Source organism: Crinia signifera, chromosome 2 (assembly GCF_055691185.1).
Source record: "Crinia signifera chromosome 2, ASM5569118v1, whole genome shotgun sequence".
NCBI classification, from domain to species: Eukaryota; Metazoa; Chordata; class Amphibia; order Anura; family Myobatrachidae; genus Crinia; species Crinia signifera.
This window is the reverse complement of record NC_139218.1, coordinates 399,192,894-399,207,093: the sequence shown is the minus strand read 5'-3', so window position 1 is coordinate 399,207,093 and position 14,200 is coordinate 399,192,894. Positions and strand designations below refer to the sequence as shown.

The window sequence follows — 14,200 nt, the reverse complement described above, 5'->3', positions numbered from 1 at the left end:
CTGGTGCCTCCACAGTCGCAACCTGGTGCCTCCACAGTCGCAGCCTGGTGCCTCCACAGTCGCAGCCTGGCGCCTCTGGGGCTTCCGCAGTCGCAGCCTGGTGCCTCTGGGGCCTCCGCAGTCGCAGCCTGGTGCCTCCACAGTCGTAGCCTGGTGCCTCTGGCGCACTGTGAGTGGCATCTCGCTGCGCCTGGGATGCAGACGCAAAACTCAGTCAGGCTGGGTCCTGTCATATTGCGTTTCTGCTGTAATAACCGCAAGATTCGACCTCCGTCACCTGCCGATGACACCTATCACACTATACTGCAGACATCTAAGTAATACTCTGCAGCGCAGAACATTGCGCCTGACTCAGCATTGACCTCAAATTTACAAATCGAACAATTATGGAATGACTGCACATTGCGCATGCAGGATGGTGAACAGCGCCATAAAATGCATATAGACCGTACACGCAGTCCACTTGCAGCCTGACTGACAGGAAGCCGGCGTTTGGAATGCCTGCATACCCCGTTGTTTCCAGTGAGAGTCCGTGTCATCAGCGCAGGTCCCGATTGGCCAGCCTCTGTCGCACATTAGTGCAGTCTCGGTGCTACTCAGATTTGCACCGATGGCTCTTTCATGTTTCTGAAATTGCGCATGTATCTGCGGGTGAATAGCGATTATCGATCCATTCACAAACCTCTCGCAATTTAGCGCGAGGCGTCTTCTCTTTCTGTCTGGACGGCGGCCTTCTCTGGGAATTCTGACATTAGCGCTCAGGCCAGAATTAGGCCCCTAATGCCGCCCTCGGCTGTGATCTGTGACATTCCGACTTTTATATGTGTCTAGCACCTGCAATAAAATCGTTTTCAAACGGGCCGATTCAGACCTGATCGCACATGGCGCAGGTCTGCGTATACGAATAGTCGCTCGCGTGTATGCGCAAACCCACGGAACGAACGCTCAATGGTGGGGGGGCGGTAAGGGGGTGGTCCCTGGGGTCAGACACATTTTTCTGGGTGTTCCCACAAAAATGGTGCGCCCATGCAAAACCTCTGTGCGGGCGGCTGTTATCACATGGCGTCAGCGCCCGCCCCCATGTCGCCCATCACCGCCCCAGATAAATGTCAGTAAATCATTCAATGGTGAGCGGCCATCAAATATTTTTTTTCTCTGCGTGGTCCCATGCGAGTGGATGTGTTAGCGTATACGTGCTATTCCGGGGACAGGGGGGGCATGCTAGGTGAGCCGGCCTGAATCACCCCAATAATCAATTAGCACAGGAGCCGGTAGCAGAATAAACAAGTGCGATGCATTTGGGAGGAAGAGTTTGCTCCTCGTCTCCCCACCCCCCAGCACCAGGCATAGCGACCCCCCCTTTCTATCCGGTAGGAATGTGGGGGCACAGAGCCTGAGATGTGACCAGTGAGAGGTGACTGTAGGCCCAGCATTGATATGACGGGAGCATGCGGGCTGCTGTGTACAATACACAAATACACACACACACACACACACACGCTGTCATCCATCTCCACCACGCTGCTCCCCTCACTCCCTCCTCTGCATGTATCAGCAAAGCTGCACTAAGATCTCTTTCAGCATCAAACACCCTCTTCCAGCAGTACAGGGAGCGACAGCTCCTCATCGCTTCATTATCTGCCCAGCCCAGGACCAGGGGGACCACTGCCGGATACTTCTCATTCCATCTGGGACACTTCACTCCCCCTCTGCAGGTGCCACCGGTGAGAGGATGAGCAGAGATGGGCCAGGCGTGCGGACACTCCATCCTGTGCCGGAGCCAGCAGTACCAGCCTGCCACGTCTGATATGTGAGTGCCAGCCTCTCCTGCTGTCAACTTGTCTTCTGCATGGGACATTCAGGGGGGAGGGGAGTGTGAGAGCGTAGGTGGGGGGTATGGCAGGAGGGACTGAGCAACTAGTGTGACCGGTACTCCTGAAATCTGAGGTGTGAGTCACGTGCATGTGATCCACTCTGTGTTATATATATATATATATATATATATATATATACTGCTGCGCTCTGTGTTAGTATAAATCAGTAATGAGTATGGAACGGTCCAGTCACTACACAACCAGTCTGATAGAGGTCATCTGGGTCAGCTCTACAAACACTCTGCTTTGTACCCCCCCCCCCCCCCATTGTCTCAGTGATACTATGTTGCCAAAAAAACAATAGCGGCGTCTCTTGTCCTCATGCCTGACACAGACTGGTTCCCATTGACCTGCACCAGTAGATGGAACAAGGTCACGGCGTCCCAGTAAGGTCAGTGGTTGGAGGCTGGTACAGATCCATTGTTATAATCCATCATCGTGTACAATAAATTAGTAGGGTAATGATAGCCATATGCTGGAGACGTGAGGGAAACGTGTCGGATACTTTGCTGAGGTGCGAGGCGTGAGGTGCCAGATGTGAGGTTTGTGTGAGGACAGCATCTGCAATCTGTAAGAGAAGTTCTATGTGAGGAAGTTTCTCCAACTTGTCCTGTATCCAGAAGTACCCCCAGCTGCTGGGGTACAGATATTGGCTGGAGTATGAGGTGCGAGGTGTGGTGTCTGAGGACAGCAGCAGCAGGGGGCCGTATATTGGCTGGATATGAGGTACTGTATGTCCTCCAGCATCTCCTGTATCCAGCCCGTGATATGACCAGCTATTGGAGGCCTCGTATTGGCTGGGTGTGAGGTGCGAGGTGTGTGTAACCAGCTATTGGAGGCCTCGTATTGGCTGGGTGTGAGGTGCGAGGTGTGTGTAACCAGCTATTGGAGGCCACGTATTGGCTGGGTGTGAGGTGCAAGGTGTGTGTAACCAGCTACTGGAGGCCTCGTATTGGCTGGGTGTGAGGTGCGAGGTGTGTGTAACCAGCTACTGGAGGCCTCGTATTGGCTGTGTGTGAGGTGCGAGGTGTGTGTAACCAGCTACTGGAGGCCTCGTATTGGCTGGGTGTGAGGTGCGAGGTGTGTGTAACCAGCTACTGGAGGCCTCGTATTGGCTGTGTGTGAGGTGCGAGGTGTGTGTAACCAGCTACTGGAGGCCTCGTATTGGCTGGGTGTGAGGTGCGAGGTGTGTGTAACCAGCTACTGGAGACCTCGTATTGGCTGGGTGTGAGGTGTGTGTAACCAGCTACTGGGGGCCTCGTATTGGCTGGGTGTGAGGAGCGAGGTGTGTGTGACCAGCTGCAGGGGGCCTCGTATTGGCTGGGTGTGAGGTGTGAGGTGTGTGTGACCAGCTGCAGGGGGCCTCGTATTGGCTGGGTGTGAGGTGCGAGGTGTGTGTAACTAGCTACAGGAGGCCTCATATTGGCTGGGTGTGAGGTGCGAGGTGTGCGTAACCAGCTACTGGGGGCCTCGTATTGGCTGGGTGTGAGGTGCGAGGTGTGTGTAACCAGCTACTGGGGGCCTCCTATTGGCTGGGTGTGAGGTGCGAGGTGTGTGTAAACCACCTACTGGAGGCCTCATATTGGCTGGGTGTGAGGTGCGAGGTGTGTGTAACCAGCTACAGGGGGCCTTGTATTGGCTGGTTGTGAGGTGCGAGGTGTGTGTAACCACCTACTGGGGGCCTCGTATTGGCTGGGTGTGACGTGCGCGGTGTGTAACCAGCTACTGGGGGCCTCGTATTGGCTGGGTGCGAGGTGCGAGCTGTGTGTAACCAGCTACTGGGGGCCTCGTATTGGCTGGGTGTGATGTGCAAGGTGTGTAACCAGCTACTGGAGGCCTCGTATTGGCTGGCTGTGAGGTGCGAGGTGTGTGTAACCAGCTACAGGAGGCCTCGTATTGGCTGGGTGTGAGGTGCGAGGTGTGTGTAACCAGCTACTGGGGGCCTCGTATTGGCTGGGTGTGAGGAGCGAGGTGTGTGTAACCAGCTACTGGGGGCTTCGTATTGGCTGGGTGTGAGGTGCGAGGTGTGTGTAACCAGCTACTGGGGGCCTCGTATTGACTGAGTGTGAGGTGCGAGGTGTGTAACCAGCTACTGGAGGCCTCGCATTGGCTGGGTGTGAGGTGCGAGGTGTGTGTAACCAGCTACAGGGGGCCTCGTATTGGCTGGGTGTGAGGTGCGAGGTGTGTGTAACCAGCTACTGGAGGCCTCGTATTGGCTGGGTGTGAGGTGCGAGGTGTGTGTAACCAGCTACTGGGGGCCTCGTATTGGCTGGGTGTGAGGTGCGAGGTGTGTAACCAGCTACTGGGGCCTCGTATTGGCTGGGTGTGAGGTGCGAGGTGTGTGTAACCAGCTACTGGAGTCCTCGTATTGGGTGGGTGTGAGGTGCGAGGTGTGTAACCAGCTACTGGGGCCTCATATTGGCTGGGTGTGAGGTGCGAGGTGTGTAAACAGCTACTGGGGCCTCGTATTGGCTGGGTGTGAGGTGCGAGGTGTGTGTGACCAGCTACTGGAGACCTCGTATTGGCTGGGTTTGAGGTGCGAGGTGTGTGTGACCAGCTGCAGATGGCCTCGTATTGGCTGGGTGTGAGGTGTGTAACCAGCTACTGGAGGCCTCGCATTGGCTTGGTGTGAGGTGCGAGGTGTGTGTAACCAGCTACAGGGGGCCTCGTATTGGCTGGGTGTGAGGTGCGAGGTGTGTGTAACCAGCTACTGGAGGCCTCGTATTGGCTGGGTGTGAGGTGCGAGGTGTGTGTAACCAGCTACTGGAGGCCTCGTATTGGCTGGGTGTGAGGAGCGAGGTGTGTGTAACCAGCTACTGGGGGCCTCGTATTGGCTGGGTGTGAGGTGCGAGGTGTGTAACCAGCTACTGGGGCCTCGTATTGGCTGGGTGTGAGGTGCGAGGTCTGTGTAACCAGCTACTGGAGTCCTCGTATTGGCTGGGTGTGAGGTGCGAGGTGTGTGTAACCAGATACTGGGGCCTCGTATTGGCTGGGTGTGAGGTGCGAGGTGTGTGTAACCAGCTACTGGAGGCCTCGTATTGGCTGGGTGTGAGGTGCAAGGTGTGTGTATCCAGCTGCAGATGACCTCGTATTGGCTGGGTGTGAGGTGCGAGGTGTGTAACCAGCTACTGGGGGCCTCGTATTGGCTGGGTGTGAGGTGCGAGGTGTGTAACCAGCTACTGGAGGCCTCGTATTGGCTGGGTGTGAGGTGTGTAACCAGCTACTGGAGGCCTAGTATTGGCTGGGTGTGAGGTGTGAGGTGTGTGTAACCAGCTACTGGATGCCTCGTATTGGCTGGGTGTGAGGTGCGAGGTGTGTGTAACCAGCTACTGGAGGCCTCGCATTGGCTTGGTGTGAGGTGCGAGGTGTGTGTAACCAGCTACTGGAGGCCTCGTATTTGGCTGGGTGTGAGGTGCGAGGCGTGTGTAAACAGCTACTGAAGACCTCGTATTGGCTGGGTGTGAGGTGCGAGGCGTGTGTAACCAGCTACTGGATGCCTCGTATTGGCTGGGTGTGAGGTGCGAGGTGTGTGTAAACAGCTACTGAAGACCTCGTATTGGCTGGGTGTGAGGTGTGAGGCGTGTGTAACCAGCTACTGGAGGCCTCGTATTTGGCTGGGTGTGAGGTGCGAGGTGTGTAACCAGCTACTGGAGGCCTCGTATTGGCTGGGTGTGAGGTGTGAGGCGTGTGTAACCAGCTACTGGATGCCTCGTATTGGCTGGGTGTGAGGTGCGAGGCGTGTGTAACCAGCTACTGGAGGCCTCGTATTGGCTGTGTGTGAGGTGCGAGGTGTGTGTAAACAGCTACTGAAGACCTCGTATTGGCTGGGTGTGAGGCGTGTGTAACCAGCTACTGGAGGCCTCGTATTGGCTGGGTGTGAGGTGTGAGGCGTGTGTAACCAGCTACTGGAGGCCTCGTATTTGGCTGGGTGTGAGGTGCGAGGTGTGTAACCAGCTACTGGAGGCCTCGTATTGGCTGGGTGTGAGGTGCGAGGTGTGTAACCAACTACTGGGGGCCCCGTATTGGCTGGGTGTGAGGTGCGAGGTGTGTAACCAGCTACTAGAGGCCTCGTATTGGCTGGGTGTGAATGTGTCCTGGGATACACTGTGAGGAGCAGGATACAATCACTGCCTCGCGGGCTCCCGGCCTCCTCACAGGGACTCTATGAATAATTGAAGCCGGTCAATAGGCAGATGAAGCCTGTGGATGAGAGGTGGAAGCAGGGAAAGTTTCTCCGGTTACAAGGGGGGTAGGGCACTGTGAGAGTGGTACTGGCCAGGAGGGCATCGCCACCCTGCAGTAAGAGTGAGAAGCTGGGCACTACCTGTGTGTGGCACCCATGAGAAGGATCACCTGCCCATCCAGGTGCTGCGGATCTCATGTTCTATGCAGATGAATTATTTTTATGGTCCCCACTTCTTATTCTATACACTGAGGGAAAATGGGGTAATGCTATACACTGAGGGAAAATGGGGTAATTCGATCCACTGAGGAATAATGGGGTAATTCGATCCACTGAGGAATAATGGGGGTAATTCGATCCACTGAGGAATAATGGGGGTAATTCTATCCACTGAGGAATAATGGGGGTAATTCTATCCACTGAGGAATAATGGGGGTAATTCTATCCACTGAGGAATAATGGGGGTAATTCGATCCACTGAGGAATAATGGGGGTAATTCGATCCACTGAGGAATAATGGGGGTAATTCGATCCACTGAGGAATAATGGGGGTAATTCGATCCACTGAGGAATAATGGGGGTAATTCGATCCACTGAGGAATAATGGGGGTAATTCAATCCACTGAGGAATAATGGGGTAATTCTATACACTGAGGAATAATGGGGTAATTCTATCCACTGAGGAATAATGGGGTAATTCAGACTGATTGAACGGCTGTGAATTTGCACACTGGCTGATTATAAATACATGCGTACAGCCCATCTCACCCAGAGTGTCATCTCTATATAATAAAAGGATAATACTGCACCTCACCTATATGGGGGGGATTCACCATATTGCACAGCTGAGATAAACATGAAGGGATCCCGGACAGAGAGTAATTCCTGAGGAGAATGTAATTCTGTGAGTGCATCCGATGCCGCAGCTGCTGGTAACCGAGGCTCGGAACATAATGCACAAACGTTGGCATCTAGCAATAACACTGTAAGAGTCAGAGGCCCCGGGCATACGATCAGCTATTCCCAGTGCACCGGCCCAGCAAGGGTTAACCAATATGGGATTTTTCCCACAGTCCTCCGCTGCGGTTTATTTTTGGCTTCTGTGATAAGCGAAATGTTTCTGCTGTGAGGCCTGTGCGTGGAATATGTGGTTTCTGGTTTGTTTGTCTCCTCCGTCTGTCATTGTATCCAGGGAACAAGTGAAATATTTCTGCTCCCTCTGCTACAGTGTTATATTATTACAGGTGAGGTGTGAGGTGGCAATTTCCCACCTCGTTCATGCACAGATTGGCTTTTACAGGCCCTCTGCAGTAGCAGGGATTGGCCACTGAGGGGCGCTCTGTGAGGGGAAGTGTGTAGATATATATAAAGCAATGTCATCAATGCTGATAAAACGTCATATGCAGAAATCAGATGAATTATATAAAGAATGCTGGCATCTATGCTGGGAGCTTACGGGAAAACGCTGGGAGCTTCCGGGAAAACGCTGGGAGTGTCCAGGAAAACTCTGGGAGCATCTGGGGAAGATGCTGGGAATGTCTGGGGAAAACTCTGGGATTATACAGGGAAATGCTAGGAGCGGCCGGGGAAATGCTGAGTGTCCAGGAAAACTGGAATTATCCCAGGAAACACTGTTGGGTTGGGAAAATCTGTGAGTGTCCGGGGAAATGCTGTGAGAGTCCAGGGGAAATGCTGGGAGTGTCCAGGGGAACACTGGGAGTGTCAAAGGAAATGCTGGGAGTGGCCGGGGGAAACACTGGGAGTGTCCAAGGAAATGCTGGGAGTTTCCGGGGGGAACGCTGGGAGTGTTCGGGGGGGAAACACTGGGAGTGTCCAAGGAAATGCTGGGAGTGTCCGGAGAAATGCTGGGAGTGTCCAGGAAAACCACTGGAATTATCCCGGGAAACACTGGTATCGGGGAATCGCTGGGAGTGTCCGGAAAAAAAAAACCCACTGGGAGCATCCAGGGAAACACTGGGAGTGTCCGGGAAACGCTGGGAGTGTCTGGGAAAACACTGGGAGCATCCAGGGAAACACTGGGAGTGTCCAGAGAAATGCTGGGAATGTCCAGGAAAACGCTGGGAGTGTCCAGGGAAAACACTGAGAGCATCCGAGAAAACACTCGGAGCTTCTGGGCGAAATGCTGGGAGTGTCCAAGGAACGCTGGGAGCATCTGGGAAAAATGCTTGGAATGGCCGGGGAAAACTCTAAGATTATCCAGGGAAATGCTAGGAGTGGCTGTGGAAATGCTGGGAGTGTCCAGGAAAACTGCTGGAATTATCCTGGAAAACACTGGTAGTGTCGGGGAAAATCTGGGAGTGTCCAGGGAAATGTTGTGAGTGTCCGGGGGAAATGTTGGGATGAGAAAAAGCTGTGAATGTCCAAGGGAAATACTGGGAGTGTGCAGGGGAAACTATGGGAGTGCTGAAAAAAATCTTGGAAGTGTCCAGAGAAACGCTGGGAGTGTCCTGGAAAACCACTGAAATTATCCTGGGAAACACTGGTATTGGGGAAACGCTGGGAGCTACCGGGAAAACGCGGGGAGATTCCGGGGAAAACGTTGGGAGTTTCCGGGGAAAACGTTGGGAGTTTCCGGGGAAACACTGGGAGTGTCTGGGAAAACGCTGGGAGTGTCTGGGAAAACGCTGGGAGTGTCTGGGAAAACGCTGGGAGTGTCCGGGAAAACACTGGAAGCATCCAGGGAAACACTGGGAGTGTCCGGAAAAACACTGGGAGCACTTGGGGAAAACACTAGGAATGTCTGGAAAATTGTTGGGAGTGGCCGTCGAAATGCTAGGAGTGTTTGGAAAAAATGTTGTGAGTGTCCAGGGAAATGCTGGGAATGTCCAAGAAAACATTGGGAGTGTCTAGGGAAAACACTGAGAGTATCCGAGAAAATGCTGGGAGCTTCCTGAAAAAATGTTCAGAGCTTCCGGGGAAAATGCTGGGAATGTCCGGGGAAACCGCTGGGATTATCCAGGGAAACACTGGGACTGTCCGGGAAAATGCTGGGGCATCCGGGGAAAATGCTAGGAATGTCTGGGGAATTGCTGGGAGTGGCCAAGGAAGCGCTGGGAGTGTTTGGAAAAAATGTTGGGAGTGTCCAGAGAAACACTGGGAATGTCCAGGAAAACGCTGGGAGTGTCCAAGAAAACACTCGGAGCTTCCAGGAAAACACTGGGAGTGTCCGGGAAAATGCTGGGAGTGTCCGGGAAAACACTGGGAGTGTCCGGGAAAACACTGGGAGTATCCGGGGAAAATGCTGGGATTATCCAGCGAAACACTGTGAGAGTCTGGGAAACCACTGGGAAAATGCTGGAAATTTCAGGGGAAGACTCTGTGATTATCCGGGGAAATGCTGGGAGTGTTTGGAAAAAATGTTGCGAGTGTCCAGGAAAACTACTGGAATTATCCCGGGAAACACTGGTAGTGTTGGGGAAACATTGGGAGTGTCCAGAGAAATGCTGTGAGCATACCTCTCAACTATCCCACTAAACGCAGAAAAGTCCTGTTTTCTGGGCACGTTCCCGCGTCCCTCCCATGGCTGGCAGTGTCCTGCTGCGGGGGGGGGGGGGGGGGGGGCAGTTGGGAGTCCCCCCCAATCTGACAGAATGGACGCTGTGCACATGCAGTGGACGAAAACGGGGATACGGCCCTAATTTACATAAGCCACGCCCCTTTTGGTGCTCACACGGCTTCATCGCGCGAGTGTCCCTACTCTCGATATTGAAAAGTTGGGAGGTATGTGTGAGTGTCCGGGGGAAACGCTGGGAGTGTTTGGGGAAAGCTCTGAGTGTGTCCGAGAAAACGCTGGGAGCTTCCAGGAAAATGCTGGGAGCGTCTGGAAATATGCTGGGAGCGTCTGGGAAAATGCTGGGAGCTTCCAGGAAGGTGCTGGGAGCATCTGGTAAAATGCTGGGAGCATTGTGTGCAAATTTGCAAGCCTGTGTGCAAACCTCGCAGGCGGGATTGGTGGACTTGCAAGGCTGCAAATCAACCATTATAACCCCCCATGTGTAAAACAGTCACCCTACAAAGCGCAGAATGGATGGGTAGTGAGTTTATATGTGCCACAGAGGAATACACCAAGGGTGTGCATTAGGGCGGAGTGAAAAAGCTGAAATTGAGATATTCAGAATCGGCTAGGTCGAAAAAGTTGTGACTTGACCTGAATAAGAAACGTAAACATTTTGCTCAGAGTCAACATCTTCTGTTCCGGCAAGAGGCCTAAAGTTTCGCTTTTAGATAAAAATAACGAAATGTATGAAGCTCCGATCTAGTTATATTATGTCAGGACGTCTTAGAGTGGTTCATTATATACTTTAGCATAGTAACAAGAGTACGAGCTTCTCCTAGTGCAAAGTGACTGACTTTGGCGGGAGAAAAAAAATCCCCGATAACTGACCTGTTTTCATGGTACCAATTGTGAATATTGTGGGGGAAATTTACTAAGATAAATTTGTAAAAAAAAAATCGTATTTTCATAGTAAAATACGTTTAGTTTTTTTGGCGTATTCATATTTTTGGCATTTACTATGCCAAAAATATGATTATTCGTATTGATGGGACGAATACACCATCGACGAATACGAATAGGAATCACCATTCAAAAGAATGGTGATTCCTAATTTACTATTTTCAATATGGCCGGTAATTAGCGGGATACGCCCGCTAATTGCCGGCCAAATACTCCTGGAAAAGGGATGCAGTCAAAATCCCGATGGTCAAAATCCCAACAAGGTCAAAGTACCGACATTTAAAATCCCGACATGGTCAACATCGCAACATGGTCAAAATACCAACATTTAAAATCCCGACAAGGTCAAAATACATATAGAATGTAGACAGGTGAAAGTCAACATGACTTTCGGTCGACAGGTCGCGAGGTCGACATGGGTTTTTTCACTGTTTTTTTGACCCGACATGTGCCGACAGGCGGTATTTCATGCCCTACAGATGGGTCAGGTCCCAACTTGGCAGGGGATGGCGCTGGCGTCGCCAGCCGCCATCCCCTGCCAGCGCCATGGCGATGGTTAGAAGGGGACGCGTGCGCACGAGAGGCACGCGCGTCCCCTTCCGACGGCGCTTCCATCCGTTCCCCCGGGTCCCCGCCGGCTTGCCGGCGGTAACCCGGGGTCCCCGTTGCCTGCCCGCACCCCCCCCTAACCCTGTCCGTCTCCCTGAGGCGGAGACGGACAGGGTTTCCGTCGCGCTGGCGACGGAGACTGAGACGCGCACGCGCGTCTCAGTGTATTCGCTGGCGTGGCTGCTGGCGGGTCGCCAGCGCGGACGTTCTGGCGACCCGCCAGCAAGGATGGGACCTGACCCATCTGTACCATCCACAAGGGCGTGGTGGGAGAATAAAATAGTGTTCCGAGCGTAGCGAGGCACCGTGCTTGAAGCATTGCGAGCGAAGCGAGCGTTGCGAGGGGCTGCGGTTGACTTCTGACTGTGTCCATGTCGACTGTGTCGACATTCGGGTAAAAAAACTGTGAAAAACCCATGTCGACCTCGCGACCTGTCGACCGAACGTCATGTTGACTTTTTCACCTGTCTACATTCTATATGTTGGTATTTTGACCTTGTCGGGATTTTGACCATGTCGGGATTTTAAATGTGGGTATTTTGACCGTCGGGATTTCATACCGAATCCCTGGAAAATACACTTCATTTTCCAGGCGTATTTGGCTTCAGCCTGCATGGATCACTCAGACCCGTGCAGGCTGCAGTGTGTAAAAAATAGAAAAATAAATAAATAAATAAAAACCGGCGTGGGGTCCCCCCCACGGCCATAACTAACACCAGGCTGAAAGAGCCGGGGCTGGTATTAAAAAATTAGGAAACCATTCATGTAGGGCTTCGCTGTATTTTTTAAAACCAGCCCCAGGGCCGGGGCTGGTTCCCAAAATACGGGGGACAAAATGACTAGGGGTCCCCCGTATTTTAAGAACCAGCCCCAGGCCCAACCAGCCAGCAGGGTAATGCCACAGCTGGGGGACACTTATTATATAAGGTCCCACGGCCAAAGCATTCATCCCTAGCGACCAGTCAGCCTGGCCAGGGGTCCTGGGGGAGTGGGGACCCCCCAATAAAGGGGTCCCCCCCTCCAGTACTTACCTGGCCAGGCTGAAGCCTGGTGCTGTCCCCGGTGACCCTGGGCAGAGGGCATCGAGCTGATAAAATGGTGTAAAGAATAGACTGAAAAACTATTGTCTTATACTGTGGAACTATGAGTCCCAGCAAGCCTCCCCCGCATGCTGGGACTTGGAGAACCACAAGTCCCAGCATTCGGGCCATTAAAGGGCCCGCTGGCACTTGTAGTTCCACAGTAAAATAAATAGTTAAATAAACACACACTTACACACATGAAAAATAAAAGTTTATTACATACATTACACACATACTGATACTTACCTATCTTGAGCCTGTAGGTAGGTCCCTGGGTCTGGGGTCCAGGCTCCAGGGTCCGGGGTCCAGGGTCTGAAGAAATCCATTTGGGGACCTGTGGAAGGAAATTCTACTAACCAAGGTCCTCCGGCGAAGATCACGTCCTCTTCTGTCTGAGGTAGTCCAGGTCTTCAGAAAATAAAAAATGCGTATGTTCCGGCCGGTACCCGCGCACTAACTAATAGGAGAGACGCGGAAGTTTCATTTTCAGTGCCTCTCCTACGAATTATTCTATTGGCCACCTAGCAGCCAATCAGTAGCTGAGAAATTCGGCTCCTGATTGGCCACTAGGCCAATATAAGACAATCGTTTTTCAATCTATTTTTCACACCATTTTATCAGCTCGATGCCCACCACCCAGGGGCATCAAGGACAGCACCAGGCTTCAGCCTGACCAGGTAAGTCCTGGAGGGCCGGACCCTACCGGCCAGGCTGACTGGTCGGTAGAGATGAATGCTTTGGCTGCGGGACCTTATAAAATAAGAGTCCCCCCGGCTGTGGCATTACCCTGCTGGCAGGCTGGGCCTGGGGCTGGTTCTTAAAAGTACAGGGGAGCCCTAGTCATTTTGTCCCCTGTATTTTGGTAACCAGCCGCGGCCCTGGGGCTGGTTTTAAAAAATACAGCGAAGCCCTACTTGAATGGTTTCCGGATTTTTTAGAACCAGCCCCGGCTCTTTCAGCCTGGTGCTGGTTACGGCCATGGCGGGGGAACATGATTGGGCTGCATTACAGCATATAATTATGTAAAAGATTAGCCAATATATTAACAGTTAAATACGTTAAAGTGCAATATGCTGTAATAAACACATAAATGTCATGTTAAGAAAAATAAAATAGAATATTGATTAAAAAATAACAGATTTCAAAGATGTTGCACATACAGTATTGTCTTCTTAAGGTGCCCATACACGGTGCGACAGGGCATGAGATGAGATGTGTTCTCCCGTGCACATCCCATTGCACATCACATAAAGGCCCTTATTCTGGTTGGTGCGGCCAGAGCCGCACACGGTGCTCTGGCCGCACAAACCAATCCCCGCCCACGAGACGGATCGCCACGGCCGTCCGTACACGAACGGCTGGCGATCCGCATAAAAATGGTGGGGCGTACGCCTCCACCATGGTGGGAGCTGCCCCCTGCATTCAATGGTCGTCGACCATCGAAGGCAGGGCCGCACGCCACAGCAGCTCCCGCAAGCTAAGACCACACGGACAATCGTCCGTGTGTTAGCTTGTATGGGGGCTGAGAGCTGACATCCGGCGACGTCAGCTTTCCGCCCCCATCAGTGGCGTCATACCCTCATTAGCATGCATACGCCCCGCGTTTGCATGGGAACGCCCATGAAACGCGGGGCGTATACATAGGGAAATGAGGGTATGAAGCCCCTCACGCCCCTATACGCCCCCTTTGCGGCGTCTAAATTTTTTGTTCGGCGAATTCCCCTGCACATGCGCAGAGTGACCTCTGCGCATGTGCAGACTAAAAACATCGGCGGTACGGCCGCACGCGGGCCGTACCGCCCAGAACAGAATAAGGGCCAAAGTCTGTGCTATCTGTGCTTTTAGTGCTAAAGGTGCCCATACACATACCAATTACCCGGTACTTTTTGTGCTAAAATAGCATTGCATCGCATTGCATGCTTTGTGCATGCGAGGCAATGCGATCAAAAGACAGTACAAAAAGTGTATGCGCAGC

The 14,200-nt window shown here is 52.7% G+C and overlaps 1 protein-coding gene across 2 annotated transcripts in view; it reads left to right on the top strand.

Moving 5' to 3' along the window:
* Positions 1-1,487: 1,487 nt before the first annotated feature.
* PDE2A (phosphodiesterase 2A) overlaps positions 1,488-14,200 on the top strand; it is a 527,715-nt gene continuing 515,002 nt past the window's right edge. For both annotated transcript variants that reach the window (XM_083170538.1, XM_083170534.1), the window contains exon 1: positions 1,488-1,810. Coding sequence is in view for 1 of the 2 variants with exons in the window: in XM_083170534.1 (XP_083026660.1) it covers positions 1,743-1,810 (68 nt within the window). In the remaining variant the exon portion in view is untranslated. The remainder of the gene's footprint in view (positions 1,811-14,200) is intronic.